We start from the raw sequence: 16,784 nt of genomic DNA on the forward strand, positions 1-16,784 counted from the left end.
CATTACCTTTATTTCGGATCTCAGTTTTATGTAGAGAAAAGGAATAATCACCAATACATTCATTGCTTCGTGTACATTTACATATATGCAACCAACAAGGCAACTTACTAGATTTTCAGCTTTTAGTTTTACTCCATGTTTTTTAGTGTTTAAAAGACTCTGATCTCTTTGACCCAGGGAGTTTGCAGAACAGTTTGAAATCCAGCTGATAGGAGCCACTGGAGGAGCAGTCCTTGGGCTCCACCTAGTGAGCCAAATCACTATTGCTAAGAGTGACTCCCCTAATGGACTTGTACGATTCCTCAACCAAAGCCAAATTATTCTTCCAAACCCCAGTTCATCGCTGACACTGTCCTTGGTGCTGGAAAGAACTGGAGGATTGATAGGAGAAACTCAGGTAGGCCTTTCTTTCAAAGCATTTTGTGTAGTTTTCAATAAAAATAAGATACAATTTCACTCTATCAAATCATGTTGAGAGAAGGAAGGTGTGTAACTTATTAAATTTATAGGTTGAAAATATAATAGCAATAATGTATTACTACTTTGCATTTCCATAGGACTTTACATTTGAGGATCTTAAAGTGCTTTATGCACATGAATGAATTTAGACCCCACTAAAACTACTGTAAAGTAGATGTTATCTCTCTTTATCCTCTGCTTGAAGACCAGAAAATTGAGATGTCAAGAAATGAAGTGACTTGTCCCAGGTCACACAGGAAATGTGTTAAAGAGCTGAGAATAAAACGTAGAAGAGAATCTAGCCCCAAACTTACAGCCACCTACCCAGGGCTTCCTACATACTGCGCAATAGCCCAGAATCCTCTTCAACATTCAGAACTCCAAGCACTTCCCCTCCTGCTGTCAATTATCAGGGCTTGTGAAGGGAGGCAGCATTTTTCCACTTACATCAGTCCTGCTGCTCCTGTTCAGAGAATTCTCTCCAGCCCCTTGCAGCTGCAGTGGCCTGTAAGTGGCTCCATGTCTTCTGATTCCCAGTCCTATGCCATAACTTCAAGACTGTTTTTCCGTGCCATTTCTAGAGAGGCAGAATAACAGTTTAATGTTGACTTCTCTCTGGAACTATACATAGCTAGTGTCTGATTCTTCTTTCGTACCAGTTTCACACTGGTGTAATTCCATTTTATTCAGTTACATTCATTTAAATTGGTGTAACAGAATGATCAGGCCCTGTCTACTTCAGCATACATGTTTATAACAATAACTTACTCTAATGGTGAATGTATGTCTTCTAAATATTTCAGATCCCATCATTTAGACATTATCTTAATAAAACTTGATTTAATCACAGCAAATGATCAGATATGATTTTAACTTAAATACATCAGTTTTTTCTATATTGCCTATTACACATGGAATGTTTTCCGACGACTAGTCTGTTAAGCCACTGCACTCTCTTCCTTCAAATCCCACCTCATGGCCCAATTGTACCATAATGTTTGCCAGGGATGAGCTATTTTATTTACTTATTTATATTTACATAATTAAAATCCAAAGAAACATTCCCCACCCAAAAAAGTCACAAAACTCCACTTCTAACTGATTTGGCGCTATCTATGATAACTAAATAATATTACTCTTGTCTTCCTTTCTTTTTCTCTCCTAATTTTTATTGTGTTCTTTTCCTGTGTCTTGCTTTAAATTAGCCCCCAAATCCTGTGCTTTATTATTTGCAGTGTAAAATTAAGTGTGTACATGAGTCTTTGCAGAATTTTGAGGGCTTTGAATACAAGCTTTTTGGGGCAAAGGCTTTGTTATCTGATGTGTTAGTACCAAGTGTGGCAGGGCAGAGTTCTAATCTTGATTAGAGCTTTTGGGTTCTATTGTAATAAAAGTTAAAAATGCATACTAAAATGTACATATTTTTTTCCTGTGCCTGCTCCTTAAAATAGAGGTTCCATTCTTTCCTATTTATTAACATCCATAATGTTGAAGTTTTGTTTTTAAAGTAATATTCAGAATGACCCTTCACTGTTTCTCTTCTTTCTGTCTTTAGGTGAATTTTTAGAAAATATTATGATTAGAGAGAAGAGTCCAATGTTACAGTTATGTTATGTGCCATTCATTCCCTTAACAGTATAGTAGGACTGTATAATCACATACCAGATAGATAAATTCTTATGATAGTATCAGTGTAGTCCAATTATACTTTCTCCCTTGTGAGGCTGGTATTATATTGATGCAGCTCTACATTTGAAACTAATACTTTCCACAGGTTAATTGGGACATTTTAGGACCCAATTCAGAAGAGGTGTTATCCCCCCTGAACAGTGACATTGGTGACCCTGTGAATGGATCATTCTATTTTAGAGAAGGAGAAGGAGGTCTGAGAACTATTAGTCTGAAAATCTACCCTCATGGAGAAGTTGAAGTTCAGGAGCTCTTCATTATTAGGCTGAGCCTTGTGAAAGGTGAAACAGAAGTAGACCCCAAGTCTACCAACATTACCCTAATAGTAAGTTGTTGTTCATTTTTTCCCCTTGAGGATTGTTTCTGAAGAGTTTTTTAATTTCATCCAACAGATTGCCTAGTTTATCATTCAACTCCCTCTTCTCATGTCCTGCCCAGCAACAGTGTTACAGAAGCAAGGAGGTAAAGGATCCATGAATCAAGGCTAGCATCTCAGCACCAACCTGGCCCTATTCCCTTCCGGTTGTCTTAGCTTTCATGCCCAAGTTCTTAGCTTGCATTCTGTGTTTTCTCTAACCTCCTCTTTTATCTTTCGGCTTCTGTATATAAAAGGAAAGCAAGAAGAAATCCAGCTACAGAAGAATAAAAAGTATGGGTAATGGGGGGAGAAGAAAGGAGAGGCATGTTGCTCCTTGCTGCAGAGACTTCACAGCTTAAAGCGATTCTGGCAGAAGAGGGGAGAATGCTATGAACAGCCAGCAGGGAAATACATCCTTCTCACAAACAACCTTCTCAGAGCTTGAGGTTTTTCACAAAATTACGTTCCCCCTCCCCCTCCTCCGGGACCAAGTTTTGTTCCTCAGCCTCTGTTCCATCACTCTGCAGTGCTTTCTGTTTTTTCGACTGGTGAATCTTGCCTGACAGCAATCTTATCCCTAAGAAAGGCCCTCAGGCAGTCTGTGGGGGGAGAGTGGTGGACATGACAAACTGAATATGTGGCATCAAAAAGTGCAAAGCTACAACAAAGGAGTTTCAGATCCTGGGGTAGCTACTCCCATGTACTACTACCGCCTCCCATTCCTCCGCCTTGCACATGCCCCTCTGCACCTCTTAGTCCAAGTCTTACCTCTAGAATGAAATGATATAAGGGGAAGATCCAAGGACTGGAATTGACTTCAACTCTTTATGGGAGATTCTGCCTTTGTCAAAAGTAGAGCCTGCATTTGGAGCAAGGGTTCAATCTCTAAATGTCTCTCAAAAATTTTCTCTTGCTTCCCACTTTGGTCCCATCAACCAAGTTAGGATAGACTTGATAGGCTCTTGGTCCCTGTTTCCTACTCCAGGTTTTCTATGGAAAGCCAAATATCTGCAGAGGTGTTCTGGACTTCAGGTAGGAATTTCTAAAAATATGCTGATCAGTAGGACAGACACTTTATTATTGGATCTCTAACTAGTTCAGGGAACCTGTCTGGGAATTAGAAGATTCATTTGCAAGTTAATCCACAGTGAATTCCTTTTGCAACTTTGCCTTGGAATGTGGACAAATAATATGGATGACATGGTCTTCTCTACCTCCGGAAGACCTTGTTTGTTGTCAGTTTTACAGTAACTTCAACCCACCAGTCTGAAGTGCCGTGAAAGTTTACGCCCTTCCTTGTGTTTCCCATGGCACAACATTCAACAGGACCTGTAGATAATTACTCTCGTAATATAGTCCTACCCTCATCTTTATGGGATTGCGTTGAATGTCTACCTAAGACACATGCACATCCTCTATGTGTGCTTCCCAACCCCTGCTCACACAAAGTTAAAGATCTATGCCACCTTCATTCCTGCTCATACTGAGTTAAAGATCTGTGCCTGCTACTGTGTTTCTCCTTATTAGCCATTATTTTTCAAAATAGGACAGTTCTTTGAATCTCCGCAAGCTTATTCTGGAGACTCATGTCACTGAATGTATTGTTTTAGTTACACTGTGTCCTGATCTCTGCATTGCAGGAGAGGAAGCTTCTCTTCCTAGGGACAAGTAAGCTCTGAAGTTTTATCTATCTTGTACTTCCAGTTTCAGAAGAATTAAGTCTTTTTTAAAGGTTGCTACAAAGGACAGAATGCCACTGTAACCACAGTGGCTCAGTCAATCAGGTATTGTAGTCCATTAGCATATCATCAGGCCATTCTATCTGAAGTATGGCAACTTCACAGGCTCAGAATTCAGAAGCATTTAACTCTGGGTTTTGTTAGGTCATCTCCTGACATTGTCATCTGGCATTATTAATTGGATCTGTCCCTGTTGGCTGAGATTTGTTGGTCACGAGGGGCACCAAGCATCCCTTTAAGTGACATACACTGTCCCTGATTCTGTTGTTCAGTAGGATGAAAGAGGGACATATGATAAGGGAAAAGTAGTCACTGATTATTCTGTTTATCATAGTCCTTTCTTCCTACATTGATTCCCCCTTTTCTCCAAAGTGTATCACTTGGAGTTTTTTTCCCCTCTGATTTTAGTATCTATTACTTTGCTTTGGAAGTCTCCGATTGGAAAGATAGCTGATGGATTAGTGCTTATATATTAGCCTTTATTGTCAGTTCTCTTGCCTCCTTGCTTCTGGTAGGTGGAGTCCTAATGCTGTCTGTAATTGCTGGTGGGCAGCAGGATGTACAAAGAGAAGTCTGTGATAAACAGAAATCCCAGTAAGTAATTTTTCCCAAATCCAAAAGAATATATAATTCAGTACAATTGTTGTGGGCTCCTTATCCCCCAAACATCTCAAGGGGCCTTATAATGATAAAATCAAAAAGGTAATTGAAATATATCAAGGACTGAGAAAAAGGACTTTTAATTTGAATCTTTAAAAACATAATGGTAGCGTGTGCCAGTGCTTAACCTATTTTATTCCATTTCTTGTCCTACTCTCATCTTCGTCATAGCTGAACTCGATGGTTGTTATGCACCTAGGCACTTTAGAAAATTCCTCTAGGCACCTACGTGCATCTTCAGATGCTTAAATACCTTTAAAATCTGGGGCCTAATGACCAATATAGTAATAATTTCCCCCTCCCCTGCAATATTTGATTATGTGGGGAAGTGGGAGGGACACAGAGAGATGGGACTTAAAATGTGATGTTGGTATTCAGAGACTGAAATTCTCTGCTTATTCACTGAAAAGGAATAGCACAAGCATTGTTCGAAGTAGCTTCTCCACACTGTCCCGTCAATAGAACTGTTTAAATATTGTGTTTGTGTTTGCATACAATGCATATTATTCATCCAGTTGTTATTCAGCAAATAATTAGCTCTAGTATTTGTCTAGTTCTGTCCACCAGTGTGCCTCCTCTCTGATCTGGAAAGGCCACCTATACCAGTAGGAAGGGGGAGTTCAGTCTCCAAAACCATTAAATCACTGATACCTCTGCTGAGATTGAAAACTCGGGTGACAGTTAGTTAGTGTCCATTATGATTCTGGTATGTGTTGTGGCTCCTATTCACTAGGGGCTGGGTTGAATCAATTAAACCAGTTCACTTCAGTTACCACACTAAAAGGTGAGAATCAGAAACCTAGAGTTGAAGTGTTCTGTATCCCACTACAAATGCCATACAGTCCAACAATAGTTAATCTAAATATTGCCTGCTGCACTGCAAGTCCAGTAAGCTGCTTGTTCTGTCCTTCTCGACTAAAGAGGATAATAGATTCCCATCTTCTTTCTGATGCTGTAGCACAACAAAAGAGAACTCACTCAGATCCCTTAACTTCTCTTCACAGGATTTATTTTCCAAACTTTTTATCATTTCCTTTGCTCTCTGCAGTCTGTCCAAATCATTTATGTCATTTTTTAAAAAATATTGTTTGAAGCTGAGTGAGGCTTGACCAGTGCTGCTTTAAACAGTGCTGAGCAGAGCAGAGTAAATTACCTGACTTTGTTTACACATACTCCCATTATTGCAAACCAAGAGCTTTGCCTGTTTCCTGACAGCATCATATTACTGACTTGTATTCAATTTATAATCCACTGTAATACACTAATCCTTCTTTGTGACACTCATAGGATTTTTCCATTGAACAACTGGTCTTATGTAGATTTAGTGTAGCTGCCTGTGTGTTCTGTTCTTGACGCTAGACCATTTTACTCTGGTCCCATGGTGGTCCTATCTGCTATTTATTTTATTTTTTTTCACACAATCTCCATTTCAGCTGCTACTGTACTCTAACTTGTTGGGGGGAGGGGGGGAAATCAGGATGGAGGATGGTTAATGGATTTGTGAGTTGTTGAATCCATCATCGAGTTCCCCAGTGGTCTATAAATAAGATAGTTCATTATATATTCTTGACCCATATTTTATTTGCTGCTTTCTAGATACAGAAATTTGGTGATCCCAATGGAATTGTGCAGTTTGCTCCTGAATCATTATCTAGTAAGAACTATGAGGAGCCATCAGTCTTGGAAGGGCCAGAGAATATTACACTTTTCATCAAACGAGTCCAAGGCACTCTGGGGAACATAATGGTATTCTTACTCTCATTTTGGGATTACTTAAAAACAATGTAATCTGAAGTCTTCATCCATTAGAATGCACATAGGAGAGCAGGTCCAATTTAGAGTTGTCTTAAAGTCTTTTGATTGCTTACAGTGTTTATGTATTTTCCTTTGGAGTTGGCATAATTGAAAAAGGGATTTGGCCCTAATATTTTATGTTTTGGAAAGTCATGTCAAATTTCTATATTGATTGGACAAAATGTGGCAACCCATGCTCATTTTTTGACACTCTCCTCCCCCTCTCTCTTTCCCTAGGCTTATGATAGGAGAATGGTGTAGAATGCATTTTTGAATAAAATGATACCTTCTTAGAAAGGGAGCAACATACACCCAATCCTCTCAGACAACTGCATGCCGTACAACAGAGGGGAATTGGGCCCTTGTGTTTTGAAGAGTGATCAATACTGGTTATTAAATCAGTTGGGGATTGCTTCCTGAAGTTCTTCAGAATTCAGCAAGCTATTTGTACCATAATATCATGGACTCCCTTTCTGGTGCAATCAGTTTTTGGTATTCATATTAAAAAGTATCCATTATCTTATATAATGGACACTATCTGTGGAAATTACTTTTAAAAAGCTACCTGATGTTGGTGGAGAGATAAGGATTTTCCTATTGTTCTCATTTGGCTGGAGTGCTATACAGAGGGGAAAGATTTTTAAAAAACAAAACAAAAATTGTGCACTATACGGTAAAGAACATTTGGACCATTTCGTATGTACCTGGAGTGCACTTGGTATGCTGTATGTCTGCAGTGCTCAAGGTACCATGTTTTGTACTTTTAAGTACTTTGTCATTCTTAAGAGAAAAATTTCGGGGGGACTCTTGAGAGAGAGAGAACAGCAGGGGAGTTTTGACCAATAAAAACAAACTGTGGAGTTAGGCCTGGAAATTCTGTAAAGTGAACCTACAAAGATATTTAGAAACAATCACCACCATATTCAGGTCATTGAGGGTAAGCAGAGGGAGAAGGGAAGGTGATTGTGGTCCTGTTTTAGGTTACTATACCTATTTATTTTTTATATTTACATAAAATAATTACTATTTTCTTGTTAAATGTTGTATCTTATGCTCTGCGTACCTGAGTGCATAAGAGTTCCAAGTTAGTCAACAATGTTTTTTCACTTATTTCAGGTTCACTGGAAACTGAGTAGTGATTCTGATACCACAGGTGACTTCCTTGCAACAAGGGGTACTGTCTCCATTGCTGAAAATCAGAGTACAGCAGAGATCATTATCTATCTGTTACCAGATGATGTTCCGGAAGTAGATGAGAATTATGTGGTAGAGCTGCTTTCAGTGGAAGGAGGAGCAGATTTGGATCAGGACAAGAGAGTTTTGAGATTCACTGTGTTAGCAAACGATGAGCCCCATGGAGTGTTTGCCTTGTACTCTGATAGGCAGTCAGTATTGGTAGAGAGAGACTTAAGCCGACACATTCAGATGAATATAACTCGACATGCTGGGACATTAGGAGATGTGAGTGTTGAGTACCGAATCTCACCTCGTCATCGAGAACCGCTAATCACTCCTGAGAATACAGTGGGATGTCTGCTGGTAAAAGATGGTGCCAGCTTTGGTGTGAAGAGAGTGCCAATAAGCAGCCAGGTCTGTAGTGTCCTTTAGCTGGATAGACCTCTCTGGTGTTTTGTTACTTAAATTTATGTCTACATCATATGTACAGATGTCACTGAATAAGACATTAAATGGTGATAAACAGTGTCTGTTGGAGGGAGAGAGAGTGAGAGAGAGAATTTTAATACTCTGAATTTTGTATTATTTATGTACAGTTGTGTTCAAAGAAAATGTGGTTTTCAGTATAAGAATAGAATATAAAACCAAGGCTGGGTGTATCCCTGAGCTTCTGCTTATATCGCTTTATGTGTATCATTCACGTTTTCAGTTTTATATTCTGTTGTATAGGCCCAAATCCTCTCCCAAGTATGCTTTTGGGAGTGGGCTATTTACTGGAGAAGGCTGCTTAGTTCTGGAAGACTGAATCATCAAGACCTGCAGTTACCCCATAGCTGCTGTGTGCCCCTATCTGTGGGTTGACTTGCATAGCTGCAGATGCACTAACCTCACCTACTCTATTCTCTACATTTCCCATTCTGTTACTGAGATCCATTGTGCTAGATACTGTGAACCTATAATAAGTGACAATCCTTACCACAAAGAGCTTACATTGTATAAAACCGCTGGGGCTCCTTCATAGTATTGACTTTTGTGTAATGATTTTGAGGAAGATCTTTGTTAAACTTCTTGCCATTTTAATGATTCTCAGTGCCATTAAAGGAACTGCAGACAGTTTGTTACTTAACTCCTTAACTCAGTTGATATTGTTGTTGTTTTCAGTTGAAAAAAATTACCAGCTTTTAAAATTTAAATTGTATCTTTAAAGGTGTTTCTCTTACTGGGCTTGAATTTCACTCTGGAACTGACCAATGCAAGCCTGATCCATGGAAGTGCCAATTACGTGCCTAAAATAATATTAGGAAGTGCAAAATCAGCTACTTTGTCTGTTCCAGAGGAAGCTGCCAATTCTCAGGTAACTAGACTGGCTGCAGTGAAACAAGATTACCACTAGAGGGCAGATCCTAATACTTCTGTTACTAGAGGCCTGGGTACTTAGGTGATGCTAACATTTGTTCAAAGTCAGCTTAATGGTTGACAGCTGTCCCCACTTGTTACATCTACAGTACACATCAAGGATCTGATAAACATTTTGTACTGCCTCAGAAATTCAAGAGACACAGTTTCTAAATGTATTAACTTTTGACACTCTATATGAAATTAGAAAACAGCAGGTGAACCATAATATGTGTGTGTGCAGTTAGTCTATGCCTGTGTCTTCATAAATCTGAAGTATTAAGAATTTTAAGAAAAAATGTCGAGTCCAGATTATATTCTCTCTTTAGGTTAAGTAGTAAGTCTTAAAGCAGCATATACCAAAAAAGGTAGATTTCCTTTCATTCTTTAACATTGCAAATGTAAAGCTTGACCCTCTTGTATTATGTTAGTTATATAGAGCCAAATTCTGCTTTCACTTACTTCAGTGGGATTACATGGGAGTAAACAATGCCAGAATCGGTCCATAATAAAGTACTGTCTACCTGAATTACCTTTTTTAGTATACTGGAAACAGACAATAGCATCTCACTGTCTTACCTCTTAAATTCTATTCATGTTAATATTAAATGCTTTTAGATCTCTTATCTTGAACCCCTTTTCTCTCTTGCTTCCTTCAGTTCATAATTTAACTTTATTCACATGGTTCTTTCCTTTACCATTGTTTACTACCCCATGGATGCCACTTATATTATCACTTCCAGACTGTCAGAATAACCCATTTAGCCACAACTTCAGCTGAAGAACAAAGCAAATAGCTGGAACAAGTATTTATCTGCTGAGCAATGTCATTTGGCATTGATTTTCTTTTCATCATATGCTCAGGTGATCATTTATTTTCTGTGTATGTATGCATACACGCCTCATAATAGCTCCTCTCCATGAGAGTTAAGAAGCCTTCTGCCCCACGCCCGTTATGAAGAACAGATACCATGTGCTATGCACTGGCATCTTTTAACACAGAAATCTAAGTCACATTGATTACCTAGTTCCAAAACTATGAGTGAGTCTCAGAAATCTGGAATTTAGAATCTTTGGTAAATGCATGTGTAGTAGATATATGGCTACTATAATATATATATAATATATTACAGTATATACATGCAGTACTAGATATTCCCATATTGTTCTAACAAAGATGTATTATATGTTTCTGTAGGTTGGCTTTGAGTCTCTTATTTTACAACTTACAAACATTATAGAAGGGACAGGCGAAGCTGTGATAACCAGAAAAGGTGTATACGGCCCTCTAACAGTTAGCTGGACTTCTGGATACCCACTTGATTTAATTCCAGAGTTTGTTCAACCAGGCAATATTACACCTGGATTTGGTGAGCACTTTCTTGTTACAGTATACTCAGAGCTACAAAATGTCTGTGTCTGACTAACTCCACTTTAGTTGTTACTCTAATATTTTTGTACATTTCATGCTCTGTTTTTAATAGGACATCATTCTTAGAATGAAAGTATATGGTCTGATTTTTATCTGTGAGTAGTAAGGTTTCTTTTTTGAAAAAGGACAACCTTCCATTTCGTAGATAATGTACTCCTTAGTGCAATATGCACCTTGTTATACTTCTGAAGAACTGCTTTGTAGAGAAAAGGTGCTGCACTTTGTCATGCAGATTTCCACTTCCCTAGACAGAGCAGGAGTCTGATGATAACTCTTATTTCTCTATGCTCAAAAGTAAAAAGAGGATTCCTGCTTAACAATTTGTGAATTGTTGCTTCTCTCTCTTTCTCCAGGTAATGTTACATTTTCTTATGGTGAAAAAAACAAAGTAATTTCATTTCATGTTATTCCAAGCTTAAGAAGACCTGAGGCATTTGCTATCCATCTAACATCAGTGTACAGCAATGTATCTGGTGGGGCTCAGTTGAGGTAAGGATGTTACTTAGACCCTTGGTTAATTGCCTGGACCCCAACAAATGGATATATGCAGTAAAAATTCTGATCTGATTACAGACATTTAAACTGTGCAAAATCCAATTGAGTTAGGAAAAGGAAAAATCAGCAACATAAAGATTTGGTAACTTTGCTGGTGAACCCATGGCTGCAGACCAAATGGAACCAATTGGTAGGGCTGCTCTGATCAGATCTGGAACCTCTTGCAAAGCCAGTTCAGTTCCTTGGCAGTAGTGTGTAAGGCAGGGGTTCTCAAACTGGGGGCTGGACCCCTCAGGGGGTTGTGAGGTTATTACATGGGGGGTCACGAGTTGTCAACCTCCACCCCAAATCCCACTTTGCCTCCGGCATTTATAATGGTGTTAAATATATTTAAATGTTTTTAATTTATAAGCGGGGAGGGGATTGTACTCAGAGGCTAGCTATGTGAAAGGGATTGCCAGTATAAAAGTTTGAGAGCCATTGGTGTAGTGAGTAACAGGGGAATGGGTGATTTGCCTAGAACTGGGATATGTGTATATATGTTTGTGGAGGCAGTTACAGGAATAGAGGATCCAAGATTTTCTGAGAAACTGGAGAAGTGGAATCTATAATTTGCCTCTGTAAAGGCCACTATATAGAGAAATGCATTAATACATCTTGATATCCTAGGGGGCACCAATTATCACCACAGAGCTTTCCCTCTGTGCAAAGGATGTCTTTCTCCATACTGTGAAGCACTGAAACATGAGCAAAAAACACCATGCTAGCATTAGTGGGTCTGTCTAATCATTGGCAGTGTTTTCTTAACTGGCACCCAGTCAATTTTTGCAAAAGGTCAAAAACTGAATTTGTATAGAGAATGAGTCATCTCATCACCCAAAGAGGTGTTAGACGACACTTGAATTTTTTTCGGTGCAGTGTGGGGGAAGGTTGCATTGCTACTACCTTTTTTGGTAGGTAAGAGGAGGAAAAAAATGCAGCAAATTTCACCTACTCTGAATTCACTTACCTTAAATAAAATTGTGGTATCCCCAAAAAGAACCAATTCTGAAAAGGATTAAAATTGCTGAGTTAAACTAGACTCCATTAGAACTACTAAGGTTGAGGTTGCAGAATCAATGGCTGCTGTGAGTTTCAGTGCATTGATTTGTAGGACTCTGTCCCATAGGAGCCACTAGCTTGAAGGATACTGCAAGACACCCCATTTTGACATTCAAAGTGAGTGAAAGTTATGGCAAGACTCTCAGTGAGGATGTAAAGTGCCGCTTGATTACTAGCAATAATTTCTTTCAGGCTCAGGCCTATAAGATCCGAAAAGGAGGCTAGTACAGAGGAGGGAAAGATAGGCAAACGCCTACTCTTTGTCCTGGGTATGCAGTGAATAAAGACACAACACACACACAAAAGATAGGTTTAAGCCATCAGGCTGCAACTTTTATTTAATTGACACAACACTGAGATGAACAGTACCCCCAAACCCTACCAGGGAAAACAGTGATCCAGTGTGGAAGTACATGACTGCGTGAATGCTCATGAGTGCATGAGTACCTTCTGCTTGACCTTGTTACATCATCCATTGGATCCAGCCAGCTGCTGGAATCGCCGACCAGCACCCCTTCTCGTTTGAGGAATGAGGGTAAAGAAGATGTGTACAATAATCTACTCTAGATTTGCGATACCTGTCCCTGCCCAAGAAATAACAATATCACCGGAAGCCTTCCTGACTCCTGTGCTCAGGTTTACCCCGTGAGCAGGCCCACTGACAACTGCCCTACCCCATGATGGACACTGAGAGAGAATGCTTCCTCAGTCCCCTGCGGGGAGATCTGTCTACATCCCCAATATACCAGGAAAGTCAGTTCTGATGCATTCAAGACAGTAACTCAGAGGGTGGGTAGGTGGTGCCCAGACGCTCATGCCTGGGGAGAGGCCTTACATGCTGGGAGAGGAGTGCAGTCATACACATATGCCTCTCTCAGACTAGTCAGCTGGACTCTGCAGAGTGGGACCAATATCTTGCTCCATACCTGGTGCTATTCTTGACCTCTCCATACCCTGCCTACAGCACCATCATTAGCTATCAGTGAATAGAGCCAAGAAAGAAAGAGAATAAAGTAATTGGAATATTAATAAAGGACAAAAAGTGTTAATTAAAATAACTGTTTTAATTAGTAGTAATTATAAGGTATTTGACTAAATAATTGAGCTCCTTTCAAGGTGTTCCTATATTTATCCAATAACTTGTCTGTATTGTTCTTCCTATTTATTCATTACATTAGTACAAGGCTGCCTCTGCAACATCTCACTAAGAAACTATAAAGATGCCACAATAATACTTCTCTAAACCAGATCATCTTTATTCATTTACTTTCTTTCTTCTGCCCCAACTCCTGGCTCATCACACCCTGCATCCCCGTGGTATTGAGAGGAGACATTAATGCAGAGAATGTCTGTTCGCCTAATCCTGACTTTTCTCCCATTGCCCCACTGCCTCCCCAGCATCTGTGGAATAGTTTCTGCAAAGTTTAAAGTAACAGAGAAGTCTGTGGTGCTGGAACTCCCAATTTCCATGCTCTCCACCTTCTTTTGCACCTTCTCTGTTCCTGGAAGTGGAAGTGGAAGATAGCATGCAGGCCATAATGATTATTGTTTCTTCTTGCCTCTGCCTGCAGCCCAGGCTGAAAGGCTTGAAGTTCTCTGGCCTGATCTGTGCAAGAACCTATGCAAGGACATTCCCTGTGAAGGGGAACCTTTTTACCTCCTCTGTCACATTGTCACAACTCCTCCCTTCCCCCTCCACACACCAAACTATTGTGAGCGGGGAACTTTTTTTGGTATGGTAACATTTTACATCCAACTTCTTGCATCCATAAATGACTATGTAAAATGCAAGACAACAGAGTATCAGACCCCATCATTTTTAATGGGTGACTTGTGTTTCTTAATTCAACTGTTAAGTTTTCTATTTCAGATCAGGATTCACAGTAGCTGAAATTGAGCCAATGGGTGTCTTCCAATTTTCCCCTAACTCAAGACATGTTTCAGTTGAAGAAGATGTGCAGGTGATCAGATTGCACGTCCAAAGATTGTTTGGTTTCCAAAGCAACCTCACTAAATTGGCCTATCAGACTTTTGCAGGAAGTGCCAAACCATTAGAAGACTTTGGACCTGTTCAAAATGGAGAGCTTGTGTTTGGACATTTTCAGGCAGAGGATGTAGTTGAAATATCAATCATCGATGACACAATTTCTGAGATGGATGAAGTATTTTTTGTAAAGTTAACTTCAGTTGAAGTTTTGGCCATGGAAAAATTTAATCCTAATAGGAATCCACGTTTGAATCCAGATTTTAGTGTTGCAGCAATTACGGTATTGGCCAATGATATTGTTCATGGAATAATGAGTCTTGGGCCAGGATTTATTTATGCAGAGGAAGACACAAACAATAGTACACCCAACACAGTAATACTTAATATCAGAAGGACCCAGGGCTTTGCCGGTGATGTCAAAGTAACTGTTAAAACCTTTGGTGGAGTGAGTGCACAGAGTGGGGTAGATGAATTTCCTTTTGAGAATGTGTATGGAAATTCTAACCTGACATGGGCGACTGAAGGGATGGACTTTGAGGAACAGATTATATCTGTGACACTGCTGGATAGAGAGAAAGAAAGCAAAGTGTCTATCAGAATTCTTGATGATGATGAGCCCGAAGGGCAAGAATTCTTCTATGTTTTCCTCTCAGACCCTCAAGGTGGAGCTCAGATTGTGGAGGGAAAGGATGAATATGAGTTTTCAGCTTTTGCAACAATAATTATCACAGGTAATATTCTTGTTTTCAGAGATTCAATGCATAAATGCAATATAATTTAACATATAAAGCTGTCTAACTCTGAGTTCCTCTGGCAAATTCCATTAAGGTTGGGATTTCTTTCCATGAGATATGCAGGGTATTTTGCTCCTAAACCTCGAAAGTTTGCAGATATGCGGAGGCTTTATGTCTCTACTGCCTGTCAAATCCCACCTTTCTTCCTTTGGGAATGTGCATTTTTCATGACCCACACTGTCATTGACTCACCTGCTGGATGCTGCCCAGCCCCTATTCCTGAGGTATTTTACTTGGCACATACTGTGTCCCCACTGAGAGGAGGCATTAGTGCAGACAGTGTCTATTCCTCTGACCTTGACTTTCCTCCCATTGACCCATTGCCTCCCTAATCTCTGAAGTAGTTTCTGCAAGGTTTAAACAAAGGGGGAATCTGTGGTGCGGGAACTCGCCACCTTCTTTTGGTCCTTCTCTGCTTCTGGAAGTGTAGGGTAACAGATGGGCCATAATGATTATTGTAGATTAAATCTGATAATTAGCTAAGAGCTTTTTTCTCTCAGTGATTGCATCCTAATGCTAGAGGTTAATACCAGAAATCTGGATTACTTTAATTTGTGAATAGCTACCATAACATTTTCCCATATAGTTTGCACAGAGATCTTTTGAAATATGAATTTTATGAATTGTTTATTGAGTTGAAAGCACTCTGATTCCAAGTTGTTTTTATAGAGCATATAATGTAGGTGGTTTGGCAAGATAACAACAGTGATAACAAGTACTTTGGAAATTCAAATCAAGCAAAATACTTTTAATATTACAAAATGGCTCTTAGGGATTAACGACCAAATTGTGTCCTTGAAAGAATGTACCAGAAAAGCTACCAGAAAAACATATCCAGGAACAGAATGTCAATTGTGTGTGCAGTTATATGCTTCTGTTACATTCATAGTTACTGCAGTTGTACATGTAAATAACAATTTGCATGCATGTGCAAGTTAGTCACATAATTGCATGCATGTAGATTGTTTTTAAGAAATTAATTATATAGTGACATTGGTATGTGTGATGTGCTAAGCTTATGATCTAAATTAAATGAGCACAGGTAATAAGGTCAAGAAACAATGTTGAGGGGAAGAAAGGTGACACACATGCTGTGTCTGAACCAGATTGGAAGTCTCTTACTAACTGACTTTATTAAAAAACAGGCTCTTTCGTCCCCAGTATAGAGTAATGCTATCATTATGGGGGGGATCCTTTAGAGCTAATGCATTTTTAAATGATTGTGATGAACAGCAGTTATTCAGAGTGGGCCTATTCTGTAAGGACTTTATGGGTGAGATTTTCAAGAGTAATTAATGCTGGCCTGGCACTGGACCCACTGAAGTCAATGGGAGCAGAGTTTGAAAAACCTAAGTGCTTCTGAAGATTTCAGTTTACCTGCACAGAAGATGCTAGGCATCTGACCATAAATTGCCTTTCCAAAGGAGCTATTTTCACAGTTAAAAGACAATCTGCAAAATTAAAATGTAAAAATTTCAGTTGGGTTACTAGATAAATGTAGGAACACATGGGTTTTTTTTATATGTTTGAAGGAGACTTTTGTGGTTACAGCCTTTGTTCCCTTTGAAAATTTGGCTGTTTGTGTACTTTATATCATGTCTTGTGTATGTTTTTCATTTTAAGCAATTCTTTCTGCATTAAATATGTACAACTTATTCTCAACTTTATTTTCTTCCTAATCATTTTGTTGGACTGTTTCTCATAC

At 39.2% G+C, this 16,784-nt stretch overlaps 1 protein-coding gene across 1 annotated transcript in view; it reads left to right on the forward strand.

Moving 5' to 3' along the window:
* ADGRV1 (adhesion G protein-coupled receptor V1) overlaps positions 1-16,784 on the forward strand; it is a 460,423-nt gene that overhangs the window by 178,451 nt on the left and 265,188 nt on the right. The window contains exons 69-76 of the mRNA XM_032764111.2: positions 178-397; positions 2,234-2,473; positions 6,502-6,651; positions 7,816-8,289; positions 9,083-9,229; positions 10,469-10,640; positions 11,056-11,191; positions 14,169-15,016. Of these exons, the coding sequence (XP_032620002.2) occupies positions 178-397; positions 2,234-2,473; positions 6,502-6,651; positions 7,816-8,289; positions 9,083-9,229; positions 10,469-10,640; positions 11,056-11,191; positions 14,169-15,016 (2,387 nt within the window). The remainder of the gene's footprint in view (positions 1-177; positions 398-2,233; positions 2,474-6,501; positions 6,652-7,815; positions 8,290-9,082; positions 9,230-10,468; positions 10,641-11,055; positions 11,192-14,168; positions 15,017-16,784) is intronic.

The sequence above is a fragment of the Chelonoidis abingdonii genome, chromosome 6 (assembly GCF_003597395.2).
Source record: "Chelonoidis abingdonii isolate Lonesome George chromosome 6, CheloAbing_2.0, whole genome shotgun sequence".
NCBI lineage: Eukaryota > Metazoa > Chordata > Testudines > Testudinidae > Chelonoidis > Chelonoidis abingdonii.